The sequence below is a fragment of the Nyctibius grandis genome, chromosome 11 (genome assembly GCF_013368605.1).
Source record: "Nyctibius grandis isolate bNycGra1 chromosome 11, bNycGra1.pri, whole genome shotgun sequence".
Classification (NCBI taxonomy): domain Eukaryota; kingdom Metazoa; phylum Chordata; class Aves; order Nyctibiiformes; family Nyctibiidae; genus Nyctibius; species Nyctibius grandis.
Window position 1 is genome coordinate 24,162,432 of NC_090668.1, and position 15,827 is coordinate 24,178,258.

General features: G+C 47.6%; 1 protein-coding gene across 1 annotated transcript in view; it reads left to right on the plus strand.

Annotated features, from left to right (window-relative positions):
* PLEKHO2 (pleckstrin homology domain containing O2) overlaps positions 1 to 13,981 on the plus strand; it is a 30,082-nt gene extending 16,101 nt beyond the window's left edge. The window contains exons 4-6 of the mRNA XM_068410241.1: positions 4,027 to 4,131; positions 6,648 to 6,746; positions 9,219 to 13,981. Of these exons, the coding sequence (XP_068266342.1) occupies positions 4,027 to 4,131; positions 6,648 to 6,746; positions 9,219 to 10,457 (1,443 nt within the window). The 3' untranslated portion in view covers positions 10,458 to 13,981. The remainder of the gene's footprint in view (positions 1 to 4,026; positions 4,132 to 6,647; positions 6,747 to 9,218) is intronic.
* Positions 13,982 to 15,827: the final 1,846 nt, after the last annotated feature.

The window sequence follows — 15,827 nt, forward strand, 5'->3', positions numbered from 1 at the left end:
GCTTCCACTTTTCCCTCCATGATCTAACCTGACGAAGTCATGTAGAAGAAGGCAGGAGATGACCTCATGTCTGGCAGATAGACTCTTGATAGTTTAAGATGTTACTGACCCATCTCTGCTCTGGCTTCTGCTGGAGGTGACCACCCCGTAGCAAAAATCAGCAGAAGGGGACACATTCCCACACCTAAACCAGCAATTCACAAGCAGTTCCCAGTCCAGTTTAGACCAGCCCCACTGGAACTGAAGCCAACAGCAGGCTTTGCACTGAAACAGCTGAGGAGCAGGCGCAGGTTTCTGTCACCCACCTCTGCTGCAGATCAGCAGTGTCCAGCAGAATTGCTCAGCAAAGAGCTAGTGTTGATAAATGTCTTCAGCTGCAGCTCTGCAGTGCTCCACAGCTCGTCTGTTAAATCATGCAGTGCAGGTACAACAGGCTGACCCCGAGAACACTTCTCTTTCCTGGAAAGCAGGGTCAGCATAGCCATGAGACTGTCACTGCTTGAAGAGACTGATGTCTCTGAGAAGACATGGAGCAGTTGGGGACACTGTGGTCACTGCCATCACAGACAGTGACCCGTGTGTGAGCCTCTTGTTGCATGACATCTAGGCGGTGATTCAGCAGGAGCTGACTGGCCGTGCTGTGCTCTGAGTTAACGGACAGTAAATTGCGTAGCCTGTATTCATGGCTTACAATGGGCGCTCTCACATTAGGTTTAGCCATGACAGCTTTTCCTGGCACACCAGCCTGTTGTTTATGGCATGACTCAGTCTCAGCTGGCTTAGCAAGAAGGAGAGCAAATGTGCCTGCTGCCCTCTTAGATTTGGTGTCACTGACTCTCTACCTTAAATTGCTGCTGGAGGACAGACCTTGCTTAATGTTTTGTGGGGAGTATCCATCTTCAGGTGCATCCTCTGATATCTGTGAATACTCAAATGAGTAGAAATATGGACAAGATAGATAAATTCACTTTTTTGTGAGGACCTGGGGCTCTCAGACTAGCGTGCAGAGCCCCAGTGGCAGGCAGGACAGAGACCAACTCCTCCAGCTCCTTCCTGCCTCTTCTCTGCAGTCATCTGCTTTATAGAGAGTGTCCACCCTGCTCTGGGTTAGCCTCCTCTCCCCAGTGCTGTGGCCGAGGACACAAGCCACAGATGGGTGCAGAGGGACTGCAAGGCAACAAAGAGACTCTGGCTGGCAGCATCCCGAGCACCAGCCTGAGAGCACCAGCAGCATGATGCTTCCTTGGTGTCTGTGGATATTGTTCTAAAAAGGGCAAAAAAAGTTTTCAAACAAAGATAACTGGGTGTACTGGGAGGAACCTGCTGTGAGCCTCAAGGCTGCCCCTCTTGTGTCACAGCCCCAGGGACTCGTGCAAGCAGGGAGCAGGGCTGCAGCGGCATGAGTCTGGCATTGCCCACGCTGCCCGTTGCAGGGACAGGGTCCCACGCAGAGTGCTGCTTGTCCTCCCTCGCCCAGCCCATCGGGAAACCACAGGGCTCTTTCTGCTGATGCCTTGGGAGCATCTTTCCCTGAGTCCCTTTCCCCACCATCCGTTGTGTCCGCGTTCGGTGGCCGCGGTGGTGGTCAGCGTTACGCTGTGTGGCAGACGGGTGCGTGCCCGAGGGACATCTCAGCTTCGACACCGGCACTTAGTCACAGGCTCAGCTCCGGGAGGCCGGAGACTTTTGTCAAGAGTGAGGCCCAGAAAGTGGCATTAGAGGAGGAAGCTTGAAGTGAGGCAGGAATCCTTCCCTCGAACAACATGTACGGAGATTTCTAAACCCCGGTGCAGGCTGCCAGGTCTTTGCCAGGCAGCGTGGCAGCTCAGCTGCTCACAAGTAGAGCTTTCTCATAAGCTTTTATAATCACAAAGCTTTGGGGGCAAAATCGTTTCCAAACAACAGAAGTTTTTAAGCACACACAAAAAACAGGCTTGCTTGGGCTAAAACAAAATCTGGCTGTCGCTCTGTTTTGGAGCCTTGCCTTCCCTTAGGTTCCCTGGTTAGTGTGGCCCTTCTGCACACCAGACAAAGGGCTCTTTTTGCAGCGGGCTGTGGTTCAGGCCCCAACCTCTCCTCTGAGCTCGCAGGAAGACATGTGGTCCCGTCACCTTCTGTGCAGACTAATCAAACAAATAATATTTCCCCAAATTGCTTCTTAACTCCCTGCTTGCCATGCTGGTTGTGAGGGTCTGGCACTTTGTTGCTGTGATGCACGGATGTCAAACCACGGCACTGAAGCGAGGACTAAATGCAGAAGGGAAGGGCAGTTGGTTTCTAGCTAAACAACAGGAGTGGGTGTAAGGAGATCAGGTTTTAGCTCTGCAGAATTTCTGATGGTACCTTCAGAAGTTGCTGAGACCCAAAACAGTTGCTGCTTTGTTGTGCCATAAACAAAACAGGGAGCTGCAAAGAGCATCCAACTGTCAGTCACCGTTAGCTTTGTCACCCTCATTTTATATAGTTACCGTTTTATATAGACACCGTTGTGATTTCAGAATGTGGGGCCTCATTTACAAAAAGGCCGGGACTACAACTGCTCTTGAAGGCAATGGGAAGGTGCAGCATACCTATAGGATGTTAAATACCTGAAAAAACTATTCCAAACGAGACCCTGTTAGTATGTGTTTTGAATGAGCCACTCTGTATCTCACCTCCCCACCTGTAAGAAAGAGGTGGATAATTTCAATTGCTCTGAGAAGTAATTTGTGAAGCCCCCAGATACTGTAGTGATAAGCAGCAAAGAAAAGATTGTCAGGGGACTTGGTAATTGTGTTTTCAGGGCAGGGCTTGAGCAGAGTTCAATCAATAAGACATATTGACTCCAGAGGATAGAACACGCGATGGGATAGCTCAGTGAGAAGTGCCGCCCCTGTCATTAGGGACGGTGCTAGGAGGAACGTGCACAGCAGGCTGAGTTAGGACTGCCCCGGCAACAGTGGGGTTGTCTAAATTTTGAGTGCTTGATTTTGCAACTTTCATGATGTTTTTTAGCACAGGAGCATTTCTGTGTGCCTGTGCAGTGTGGATTAGGGCACCACATGGAGCTGGTTGGATCCAAGCCAGTCTGCTATAGAGCCACCTGTAACATGACGATATTTCTCTCACCTGACTGTACGCTGGGGCAAAGCTACATAATACTGGTGAGGTGCTCAGAAAATGCAGCAGTGAAATAAATAACACCCTACATATTGTTCCTGCTCGTCAATAAGAGATTCAAAACATGTAACACAGCCATGGGACTGCCCTGGAGGAAGGGGTGAGCTGGCTGAAGGGAGGACAGGCCATACAGTCACCCATCACTCCCTCCTTATTAGTGTCCCATGCTTCTTGCCAGGTCCCTCTTGTATGACCAACTCTTCCCTTCTTAGGACAGCTGTTCAAACCCCACAAAGTGTGTGTCTGTAGCATTCACTGCTGTATTTCATTTGCAAACAGAGAGATGGTTAATTTTTTCACTTACATTGCCCTTATGCCTCATCACATCCGTGCTCAGCTGAATCGGGGTTAGCACAGCCAAAGTCAGAGCCTGGATTCCTGTATCAGTTCTGTTCTGCAGAGCCACAGGAACAGGGAAGCAGGCAGAGCCCGCTGCATACAGCCTTCCCGTTGCATGCAGCCTGGGAGGAAGTTGGAGGTAAAGTACTTTATTGCATCTGAACCAGCACAGAATGACTTGGGCTTTCAATCTGACTATACACAGTGTGACCGTTCGCTGTACAACTTGCTGCTGCTCTAAGAGCTATTCCAAGTGTTTTGCAGAAGGAAGAAACTCTTACTTTCTTACTCCTTTAGTCACTAGTTGCAAAAATAAAACTACAGCAACAAGCTGTTCAGCATAACAGAATTCTGTTCATGGGAACTATGAAGTGAAGTACTTGCCAAAGCGCAAAGGAATCTGTACTTTAAACACAGGCTGGAACTGGATGTTATGTAGAAACTGAAGTGATACACAGAGAGCAGAGAGCCACCTCTCTGCTCCTGGCAAGGAATGCTCAGGCAAAAATTGTCTCTCTGCTCTTGCAGGTTCATGATATCAAATTTCAAGCTCCAACTTTGGAAGAAAAGGAATCGTGGATAAAAGCTCTTAATGAAGGGATCAATAGAGGCAAAAACAAAGTATTTGATGAGGTAAGAGGAACAGTCTTCAAACTCCTGTATTTCTGTGTCAGTTCTCATCCATTGCTTTTTTAGCTAAAAGCAGAACTTGCCTGAGCCCCCGTGCTCCCCATCCTTCCCGCATGCCAGCCATGGTCGAAGGAAAGAGAAGGTATTCAAGGCAAACCAGGTCGCATCCTCACAGGATGGGAGCTTTTAGCCACAGTTCCCAGCCCAAGAAGGTAGAACACGTAGAGAGCCGTTTGCAGCATCCTACATCTTGCTGCTTTTCCCTTTCCTCTGTCCGGGGTTAGGTGCAGGGAGGCAGGGGCAGCTGGATGAGTAGACGGCGTGCTGGAGGGGTGGTCTGTGCTGCTAAGAGCTAACATCTCATCAGGAGGCCCACGGGACACAGGAGCTCACCAAAATCAATGTGAGATGGTCTGGTGGCTTCAGTGGGTTTGGGATCAGCGAATGCAGGGCTATTCCCCTCTCCCAGTGGAAGCGGCTGGTGCAGAGAAGCAGCTGCAGCGTTGAGTTGTGTAGAGCTGGGGCTGCAGCCTGGAGAGACCTGTCTTCCCCACGCCACCACGATCCTCAGCACCAAGCAGCCTGGAAATGGAGGTATTTGGTTAGGATATAGCCTGGTCTTCAAGACTGGAAAAATCTGACGTGACTCAGTCCACCAGCTATTCTGCCTGCAGTCTGGAGAGAAGTCTGGTGGAAAGTTACTCCACGGCCCCGGCCAAACCTGCCTGCCTCTCAGCTGGCCCCAGCACACCTGCACTCCCACATTCTCCAAGGATGATAATTGCACATCCTAGAGCCTGACTAACCTTGCCCTGCTCCCTGTTAGCTTGTAAATCAGCCCTGAACTAAACCAAAGGAGCGGTATCAATTCTGCAGTTGTTTCAGTAACTGAAAGGAAGTGCACAAAACCGCCATCATGGGAATGACTCAGGAAGAAATGGGCAGGGTGGCGAGGGGATGAAGCAATCGGCAAGATCTGTTCAGCAAAGGAAACCGAAGCAATGAGTAAAAGTGTTGAGAAAAGGGCTAAGTGCTGCAGATACGGTGCTAGAGATGCGAACTCTGAGAGCTTGGGCTTTGCTTTTATTCAGCAGAGGGCAAAAGCAGGAGGAGAGGCTGGAACGTGCTCCTTTTTGGCCAAGACAAATGGCACTCAGTGTCAGGGTTTTGCTGGTAGTGGGGTGTAGCGGTTCCTCAGGCCCTTGAACCCAGTGGGAAGCAGCACGTGGAATTAAAGGGACCAGCTGGGACCAGCAGCAGCCTGGGAAGATAAAACCCAGCAGCAGAGTGCTTAGCAGACGGGTCTGCTCTCATGTTTCAGCGGGTGGGAGATGTGATGTCCTGTAATACAATGCTGCTCAGCCCTTGCTGGAGTGACCCCACGCCGGCTTGGAGCTGCCTGGAGGGGCACGACACGTGGCAGTGAACTCCACACACCCCCTCGGCAGCACAGCAAGGTGGGATCTCAGGTCACCTCCCTGCTCCATGGCCTGGGGTTATCCTCCTTACGAGAACCCAGGTTCTCAGAGGGAGCCAGCCTCTAATTCTCATTCATTCCAGTAAGGATCAGACCTCAGATTTAAAGTGTTTCCACACAGGTCAGGCACAAGCTAACAGGTCAAGCCCTCAGCTGGCTTGGATTAGCTGTTCTCCACTGAAAGAGCTGTAAAACCACTCTGCCATATCAGGCAGGGATTGGGACCCATTTTTTCCTTTAAATCCTTGTTTCACCTTTGCCAGTTTTCCTACTGTACAAACTTGTGGCCAGCAAACCAAGGACACCGTCCTCGGTCACTGGTGCTGCCCATTTGCGTGGAAGCCCTCGGCCATCATAGCATGGGTGAGTGGGCAGTCACGGAGCCAGCACAGAGAAATACCTGCCAGGGGGCTGGGACCTCCCTCCCCATGTGCAGGCGGCCATGGATTTCTCATCTGGGTCCAGGAAATAAATGTGTTAATTCAGCTAGAGTTGCAGTTAATCCAGGTCACTGCTCACACCTTCTCTTCAGCATCCTGCAGTCATTAGAGCTGGAGAAGGGAAGGTCTGTAACGAAGCGTTGCTGATACAGTTCACAGTCAGGTCACGGTTATTAATGAGCTTTCACCTCTGAGATGGCAACAGCAATTTCAGCGCTGTGCTCTGCCACAGGCAGGAGCTGGTCCAAGCCCGGGCTGCAGTGAGGACAACAAAGCTGCCTTGTGTCCTTCCTGCCCTGCCCTTTCGGCAGAGGGGAGGTTAGCCATCGCAAACCTCTGAAGGTTGGAGGCTTTGCTTTGGAGTGTCTTTTAGATAAAGACGGCTCAGTATAGGACAGATACCTTAAATATCCGTCACGTACATGCGGGGCTGTGCATGCAGGCTGTAACTAAGGTCTGAGGCAAAGACTGTAGTGGTGAAATAGCCTCCTGGATCCAAATGCTCCATCTCTTCATGTCTGACAGTGAGAACTTTATAGACGTATCTTGAGAAATTAATGACCCTCTTCCTTTTTTTTCCCTCTCCTCTTCTCCCTTTAAAGGTGAAAGTAGATGAGAGCCTTTCCTTGGACCACGTAACTCGAGACAGAGTGAGAATGACCCACGGACGCAGGCCACCCACGAGAAGTCACCTAAAGGAGGTAAACGCACCCCCCTGGGGTGAGCCATCTCCCCAGCTGGGATCACCAAGAGCTGCTCCTTCCGCTTAGGTCCAAAGCCTCAGGGAAAAGCCCAGGTACAGAGAGCACAGAGAAAGCTGACAAGGGAAACAGCTTTCTCTGGGAAGGACTGCGCCAGCACCTCTCTAACGAAGCTCCAGGTTCCCATAGATCTGTAGTTGCTGCAATACGTTACGATATATTTAGCTTTCCATAACTCATGAGCTGCTTCACCGTCTGGTGGGAGCCATTATAGTTTCGCTTTAATCAGAAGAGACCGAAGCTCCTATATTTATTTTCTAAGGAGTGATGATTTTGTAGCCACAGTGGTCGAAAGGTAGAAGAACTGCACAGTCTGTGGGGAGAAGCTGTATTTTTTATTAAGCTAACTGGAAAAAGTAGACAAGCTTTCAAGCTTACAAGCCCTTCCTTAGGTCTGAAACAGAATACATTATTCTCCCAGGCAGTTTTATGGACTAGCTGGTCCATAAAACTGATTTTCTGGATCTGTCACTTAAAAAAAAAAAAAAAAAAGAAAGAAAAAACACCACAAATTAAACCTGCAGTTCATTTCTATGGGAGAGGTTCTTACTAACATTTGATTCCTGTGATTTATGAAGAAGTCACCACAGACAGACTGATATTTTAGCAGAGCACTAATCTCAACCAAAGAAGGTTTTTAAATCAAACCTTCTTTCTTCAGACTTCCAAGGCTCTGACTTACGTGTCTGCACAGTGCTCAGATGACTCTCAGGCAGAAAATGAGTTGCCCCAAGACTTTTTACTTTGCATAGAAATGGAGGAAGAGTGTCTTTTCTAGAGAAACGCATGGGAATGAATCATAGATTCCCATCCACTCCTCCAGAAAACCGCAGAAGAAAACATGACAAAAGTCCCAGCAGCAGTGAAGTGGGGATTCTCTGTTGCCTAACATGGGTTCAGGAAGGTAGGAAGCCCTTCCCTAGGCACTAAAAAGATCTCTCTCCCTTACTCAGCTCACTGAATTCACAAGATACCTCTGAGGTTAATACCTGTAAGACCTCTCACCTTCAGCCAAATTCAGGGGAAACTGGCTTACAAATCCAGAAGCAGGAATGAGGGGAAAGGGAGGGGATAGAGCCTGCAGAAAGATGTGTATCACGGCTGCTGGCTGCAGTATTGTGAAGGAAATGGGATGAACGATGATTTTCAGTGTCAAAGCAGGCCAGGTGAGGACAGGTCAGGGCCAAGCTGCCAGGATGCAGCTTGCCTCCGTCTCTCTGATGGGCTGGAAAGGCAAAGAGAGACTTTAATTAAAGCTCCCTGCGCTGCAGGAGTCCGTCCCTGGCTGCAGCTACGCCTTTGTGTGGTTTTGAGTTCCCTCACACAGGAACTGTCACCTCATTTCTCTGGAGCACTGAGCTTACACGCTGCAATGTCTTTACTAAGTCCGTCCTTTTTAGGAAAACCCACCTACTAGAGTGATTTGCACACAGGCTGTGCTTTGAAGGAGGTGTAACCAGCTGAGGCTTGGCCCCGGTAACAGGGGTGACATCAGGTTGGAGGAAGCAAGCAGAAGGCAACGGTATTACAATAGTATCCCTGGCCAAGCGGTCTAAAGATCAACTTGTTTGATACGTTCAAGTAAAAATATGACAGTCCCAAAAGCAGAAATCAGGTGTGCTTTGGGTAGGCATGCTGTAAATGAAGGGGGTAGAGGGATCCAGCTACAGCAGGATAAAGAATTAAAATGTGGCAGAGCTGACTGCTTAGCACTGATCAGAAAACCAAGAAATAAGGTTATTGTGGAAGAGGCTTTGAGACCTTCTTCTCAAAGGAAGTAGTAAAATGAGTTTTGTGCTTTTGTCCTAAATCTTGGCTGCTTATGGTTATTGGCTTTGATATTCTCATTCAAGTTGCTGCACTATCAGGTAGAAAATAACTTGGCAGCAAAAACGCTCATGACGTTCACAGGATGTCTTGGTCTGGGGAAAAAGCGAGGCTACGCAGGAGGATGGAAGTGCTTCACTCAATGCATTCAAGATTTGCTGCAATGTATGTGATTTGACCCAACTTTCTTCTTTGTTGGGTGACATGTTTGGTATTCATGATTATCATAGCTCATTACATTTTAGCACAGCAGATCCCGTTGGGATTCACTTATTAGATGACCGCTGGTAGAGCTGGCTACTGCTGTTAGAGGGTAGCACAGGGTGATGCTGTATGGGAGAAGCACAAACTCCATAGATTGCTCTTGAGCTATAGAAAAAGCTGCTCTTAAGAGCACTGGTTTTGTTACCAGTCAGATTCTCCATGCAGTTTTGACAGAGGTAAGTATAAATGGGGTGGATGTGTGAAGCAGCAACCCCTCACTTGCCTTGCTGTTTGTGAGGGTCTTGGACTTTAACTTAAAGGATGGAGCAAAGGATTGATAACGGGACAGATATAGTGAAAAAGTTCTCTCTTGTATTTCAGGCTGCCAAGTCTACATCAGATGGTATCCTGCGACTAGATCTGGATATAGTAGACAACGGACCGCCAAACTTTGATTCCACCATCAGTGAAAGTGACAACACGCCACCTCAGAAAGAAACTCCAAAGCCACCGATGCCACCTACAAAACCCACTGGCACAAAAGAAAACCAAGATGCAGAGAACAATGTTCCTGACCAGGAACATAAAACCCCTCTGTCTCCTCCGTTGCCTCCAGATAAGAAGCTTAAGGAACGCATAGCATCGAAGGACAATGTAAATGCCACGGAAGAGGACTCTGTAAGCCAAGAGGAGAGTGTGGAAGGATCCCAAGCACCAAGTGAGGAGAACAAAGAGAACCTCATTGAGGTCAGCAACAGGGGCATAGCAAAAGCTCCAATTCCTCCTCCTAAAAGCGTGCCAGACAAGCTAAAAGTAGCTTGGGACCAACCAGTTTCTGAGCCTAAAAACACAGAAGACTTGAAATCATCAGGAGATAGTAGCAAAGACAACCTTGCTGAGATTGCCGACGAAGATGTTACAAAGCCTCCTGTTCCTCCTAAGGTTCTGTCAGAAAAAATGCTAGCCACAATGAACTCCAGCCATGGTGACCTGGAAGCTGGGCTTTGGGAAGGCCTGGAGTCTGATGGCTCCAAGCCCCCGGTGAACGGGATCGCAGCCGGCGAGCTAGCAGAGTCCACATCCCCAGCGGTTGAAACTGAAGAAGGAAATGGGAGAACCCCTGCCGAGAAAGAACAGCAAACTTCAGCAGAAGAGACAGAGACTTCCTTAGCTACAGAAACAGGCCATGAGAGTGTAAAAGCAACTATTGAGAAGACAGAGTCTGTAGAAAGCACTTCAGTTCTCAAACTTCGCAGTTCTTCTCTGGGAGACTTGCTGTCGGATTCCAAAAAAACACAGAGAGCACTTCCAGGCCAAGGTTTCCCCAAGGATTCTGATCACTGCTTAGCTAAAATGGAGGAGAAAGTCGCTAATGAAAGGGAAAAGGCAGAAAAACTTCTGCAGAAGGTTTTACGTGAAGGGTTAGAACAGGCCCAGGAGGGGAATGGACCCCCAGCAATGGCAGAGACATTGCTCAATGAGGCAGTAGAACAACTTCGGCAAGCTACACAAGTTTTGCAAGAAATTAAAGGTCTTGGAGAACTGAAAAAAGAAGCAACACAGAAACAGAAAGAAAAGCAAAAGGATCTAGTGACTCTTTATAGGAGAAGTGCTCCCTGACATACTCTTCAAAGACACTTCCTTCTCAAAATCAAAGCTAAACGTTTGCCATTTATGATTTGTACCTTTGCTAGGCCAGTGTTTAAAAGGTGGTGTTTTGCTGTGCACACACCATGTTTATGGGACAGAATTGAGCTTTGTTATAGCATCTTCCTCTCTTTCTTCCTGCTGTACATACCAGTCTGGTTCTAATCCTCGTAGCACAGCAGAAGGTTACAGGACATTGAATGGTTTCAAAAATGTGAATGCTCTCTAAGGACTCGGTCCAAAGTCCTTTCAATGGATCAGGCCTTAAATGTTACCGGTAATCATCAAACCAAGGAGCAGAATGGCTATCCTAGCAAAAGCCCCTGTCTATCTGTATTTACAGACAAGCAGATACCAGATTGCACTGGCACCTCTCTGGTTTTCCCAGTTAAATAATTTAAGGATCAATGTAGTCAGTGTTTTTTCGCTTGCTGGCAAGGCTTCCCAGACCACCTGGCCCAGTGACATCTAGGAATGTAAAGATAAATGATTTAGTCTTCTCCAAAGATATCCCTAAAACCACATCCACAGTTAAAAAGTGACCTCACACAGAGGCAAACAAAACCGGCCAACTCCTGACTACAAGTACTGTCCTCAGGTCTGGAGCAGCTGTACAGAGGCACTCTTCTGAGTCTGGCTGTGCAGAGCTTTGGGTGTGCTAAGCACTGCGTAAATGAACGCAAGTCTCAATGCGTCATTGCCAGGCAAGTATGAATTGTTCCTGTTTCATTAATAGGGAAATTGAGGCAAAGAGCAGGTGGCACTTGGCCTTTGAAGGAGTGTCTTCTAGCAGCACAACACATTTGTTATTGAGGACCATACCTCTCTGGTAACTCTGAATCCCTTCATCATCGTTGGGAACAATTAGCCAGGCATTTGGAGAACTTGTGTCCAGGAGATCCCCAGGAGCTTCCCAGGAGAGCTGTCATTAGGAAGCTTTAGGGATGCGTATTCCCTTAGCTGTAGGCTCACCCGCTGTGTTGTCTTGGGATGGTAACTGACAGGAGCATGCGCACCAGGCAGCGGGTCTGGATGAGATCCCTCTTCCTATTTAACACGTCTCTACCTGCTGTGTCCTGGCTAGCCTGAGAGCCATGGTTTGGCACAGACGTCTGTAACTGGAGTACATGGAGGGAAAGGCATTTTGCATGCACAACTTTGGGGCTGGTCCCGGTGATTGAAGTATATTAAAATAAAAATGCATCGCTGCAGAAGGGTCTGAGGAAGGCATTGCAGAAGGCTCTGGCACAATTCCCCCAACTTCCCTGCCCACCTGCTGAAGCAACCACAGTTCTCGTGGTCTTTAGAGATTACAGCTGTGATAAAATCATGTCTTTGAACCACTGCTGTATAGCCCCGTACCTGAGCTGGGTCCCGTCCCCTGCTCTCTATAGTTGCTCTGAGGAGAATCATATGACAGCCCGAAGGCTCCTTTGCTTGAGAGCCTCCTTTCCAGGCTCTGGAAGCATGGAAAAGGGCGATCCTCTCAGTCTGGTTTTAAGGAGTGACACGCTACCTAAGCTCTTTTCTCTCGTTTGCCAGCACTGCACTCTTAGCTCACCCATTTCTTTTTCTTCTGTTCTTCCTTTCAAAATTTCCCTGCTTCCACAAGGCTGCAATGGGCTGCAAACATCCCCCATTGCAGCAGCCCAGTAAAGCTTCATCTGAGCCTCTTCTTAGGCTAGGCAGGGCCACTTCAGGTCTCAGCACGGAAATGTTGGCTTTGGGCTTCCAAATATCCTGGTTTTCACCACCTGGAGCCACCAAGACAGGTAGTGACTCGAACTGATGCATCTGCCTCTTTTGATTAAAGCAGTCTTGGTTTCAGTGGTCTGTCCCCCTCTCAAGACAGCCATAGGCATCGCAGGGGAATTCACTTGTTATTCTCTCACGTGGAAAGTTTTACACAGTCAAACACTCAGGGCTCAGGTGCCAAAAAGCTTTGCTTTGAGACAAAAAGTTTCCTAAGTCCTAAGTCCACTCCCAGGTATATAGCCTGGAGCAAACTCTGGATCTGTGTCATTTGCTGCTGTAGATTCAATGTGAACCATGGGTCCTGTTCACCTTTCCAGACATACTTAGGAGAAGGGCTAATAACACAGACAATATTCAGTGCCTATCTATCTGCTATCTAAATGTATTTTTCTGCATGTGCACTTTTGTTTACCGAACACTGTGTGGTATGAATGTGAGCTGTCAGAACCTGGTGTGCACTGGAAGTCGAGGACTATCAGCTTCAGAGAGCAGGCAGGCTTTTGCAAGATGCAGTTCTATAAAAGAGAGAAATTAGATGGGGAAAAAACCAGTTCACACTAACAGGAAGACACACAAAGCAGGACAAACTCTGGGTACAGGTTCGTATCCCAAAGCTGAAGCCAGTCCTGAACTCCAGGGTGGGCAAATCAAAGCCTGGAACTGAAAACCCATAAGAATGAAAACAGCTTATGGGATAGCTCGGTCCCCTAATTTATATACAAATGCTTTTGCTCTCACAGGTGTTTTCTGGTGGTGGTGTGTTCTGTGGATACCTGTCTGGCCAAGCGCTGATGAAAATACCCAGACATCCCTATCTGTTACAGCCAAACCTACAGGATGTGCTTATATTTACTGTATATTTTTATATTATACTGAATATTCTAATGAATAAATGTCTGACATTTTACTGAATACCCATCAATAGGCATCTTAACAGATAAAACCCCCTATATCTGTTAGGAAATGGTCAAGTTAAACCATTTTACAAGCTACAGCTAATGACTGTATTTGCTGTACTAACACAACTTACTAAATTTGTATTTTGTCTTGTAAATAGGTATAACTTAAGTGGAATCTCCATAGCACCCAGTAACTACTGCTGAAAACGCTATGTTAGAGACTGGTTTTAACTATTTTTTTTTTAATAGGGTTAGCAGTTTCAGCCTAAAATGTCTAGCCCGGCTGTAAGCCTGATTCACCTGGACTTTGCAGGAAAATACACATCATGTTCCTTCTGCAGTTTTCCCACTTGTTCTTTTCATTCTGGTCCTGAGCCAGGCCCTGCCTAGGGCTGGAGAGTGGGTTCTCCTGCAAATGGCTTCTGGGGTGTCTTTACATGCTCCTCTGCAAATGGCAGCGCTGGGCAGAGTCTGAGACAGGATCCTGGTCTGCTCTGACCTTATACAGCAACTCCCATCTTCAATGTATATCCAGCCACCATGCACTTTTTTTTTTAAATCTTCCTTTAAACTTCCATTTAAACTTACGTCTAATTTCTGGCTGCACTAAGGCTGTTTTTTTGTGCCTGAAAACCCTCTGGGCGTGGAGCGCTGGGGTGTGAGTCTTGTGTTTTGGGCTGTGCCACCAGGTTACGTGTCTGTGACAGGAAGGAAGCGAGTTTGCAAGCAAGCAAATGTGGATGACGCTCTGAAAAGTAGCTGCTGCAGCCCGTGGAAAGGCAGCACTTTGTCTCCTGCTTGTAAAGAGCTTTGAGATTTGGCAATAAACCCCCCATTTAAATATCAGCTGTTTAAGAGCCATTTGTCCTAAACAGGAGCAAAGAAGAGCCACCAGGACCGACACATGGAGGCTTTGCTCCGGAGGAGGGCTGGTTGCACAGGCTGTGGTCAGGCTGGGGTGAGCTAGATGCTGTGCTAACCACAAGCCCGGAGGAAGGAGAAGCACTGGGGGCTGTGGCTGACACAGAGCTGGAGCTGTGCAGTTCCTGAGTCATCCCTGCCTGCCAGAAAGCACGGCCGAGGCCAGGATCTGCTCCTGCTCCTTCTGGAAAGCAGTGGGAAGCATCCTCACTCCCTGCAGGCACCTCACCAAGTGCAGTCTCCAGCAAAGCTGTCTGGGCTGCCCTTAACATCTTCTACGTGGAACTCTGGCGTCTACAAAATGCTGAGCTCTCTCAGAAGTCATCCCCTTGGTGGTGAGCAACACCAGTGCCTTGTTCCTCTGCCCAGATGCCAGTAAGCTACAGGAAGATAGGAAGCTGGTACCATAGTGACCGCTTCCCTTCTGCGAAAACTGGGCAGAAACTGGTCAGTAGGTTCAAAAGCCATGAGGAAGCAAGGAGAAGAGTGCAAATATACGGGCCATCCTATTGCACAAACTTGGCTTCATTTGCATAAAAAAAAAGTGCTTAGCAGACCCTCTACCCCCTTGCTGGGAAGGGGGCTGTTCCTCAAAGGAATCTCCAAGACACAGGGTTGATTTCTACAGATATATTGCAGAGAAATGCAATCTCTTCCTCTTACCCTAAAAAAACAGACAACACATCATATTCTGGTTTTAAATTGATGTTGATAAGGAAGGGAAGTGTCTAGCGCTATGTGAAACATGACTAAAAAAAACCGTAAATGCAAACATACATAGTATTGGCATATGAAACATTTGCCTGACTGCTTTTAATTCAATGGATAGTCATGGATTACTGGTTCGAAGAGACTGTGTTATTGTGTAATCTGAAATAGAAAATGCAGGGCCTAGGTTCCATCCAGTGATCCCGCAGAACTCAGTAATCTGCAACTGAAAAAGAGCAGAAAGAGCTCTTCCAGTCCCTGCGTGCCAAAGGATTTACTACAGCATTGGCTAGTTTAGTCTGATGAGTAATTATTTTTGCTATTAAAAAAATGTGTGTTATATCTTAAATATGAGTCATCAACAGTGAAGCTCTCCAAGATTTCCCCTTTCCAGTTTAAGAGTTAGAAAATTTGCAGGCACAGAAAATATCTGCCACGTTTAGAGAACGGAGGACCCTGTTTTGTTATGCTATGCAAGTTCACATACTTCAGAAAGCCAGTGCTTAATTTATTCCAGGAAACTTAGTCACCGTGTTCTTCTAGCGCCTTACCTCACAGCTGAGCAACCCACACTATTCCTGTGACAACAGCCGACATGAGGTTACAAAACATTAACGATTTCATTCTCAGCAGCAATCCTGCTGTCTGAGGTCAGTGCGAGGTACTTTAAGCCATGTATTTTCCGTCCCCTCCTAAGTATCACAGACCCAGTCCCATCAGCTTCACTTCAGAGAGCAGCTGGAGGCTTAGTCCTTGCATCTCCTGCTGTGCAGCGTCGGTCCCCTCTGTCTGAGCTATCTCATGTTGTCAGTTCAGGGGTGGTAAAACATAAAGTGTGAGGAAATGTGGAAGAAATCCTACCTTAGTGCATCTTTATTAAAGATTATATGTAAAGAACGTGTATTCACGCCTATAGAAAAAAGACTTTGGGGGGATATTGCAAAATCCCATTTGTAAGAGTTATTTACAGGAGGGATGGCTGTCAACAGCTTATCACATCCACTGGGTAAAGGGAAAAAAAAAACAAAGTTGGCTTAATTTGCAGCAAAAAAAGAATCAA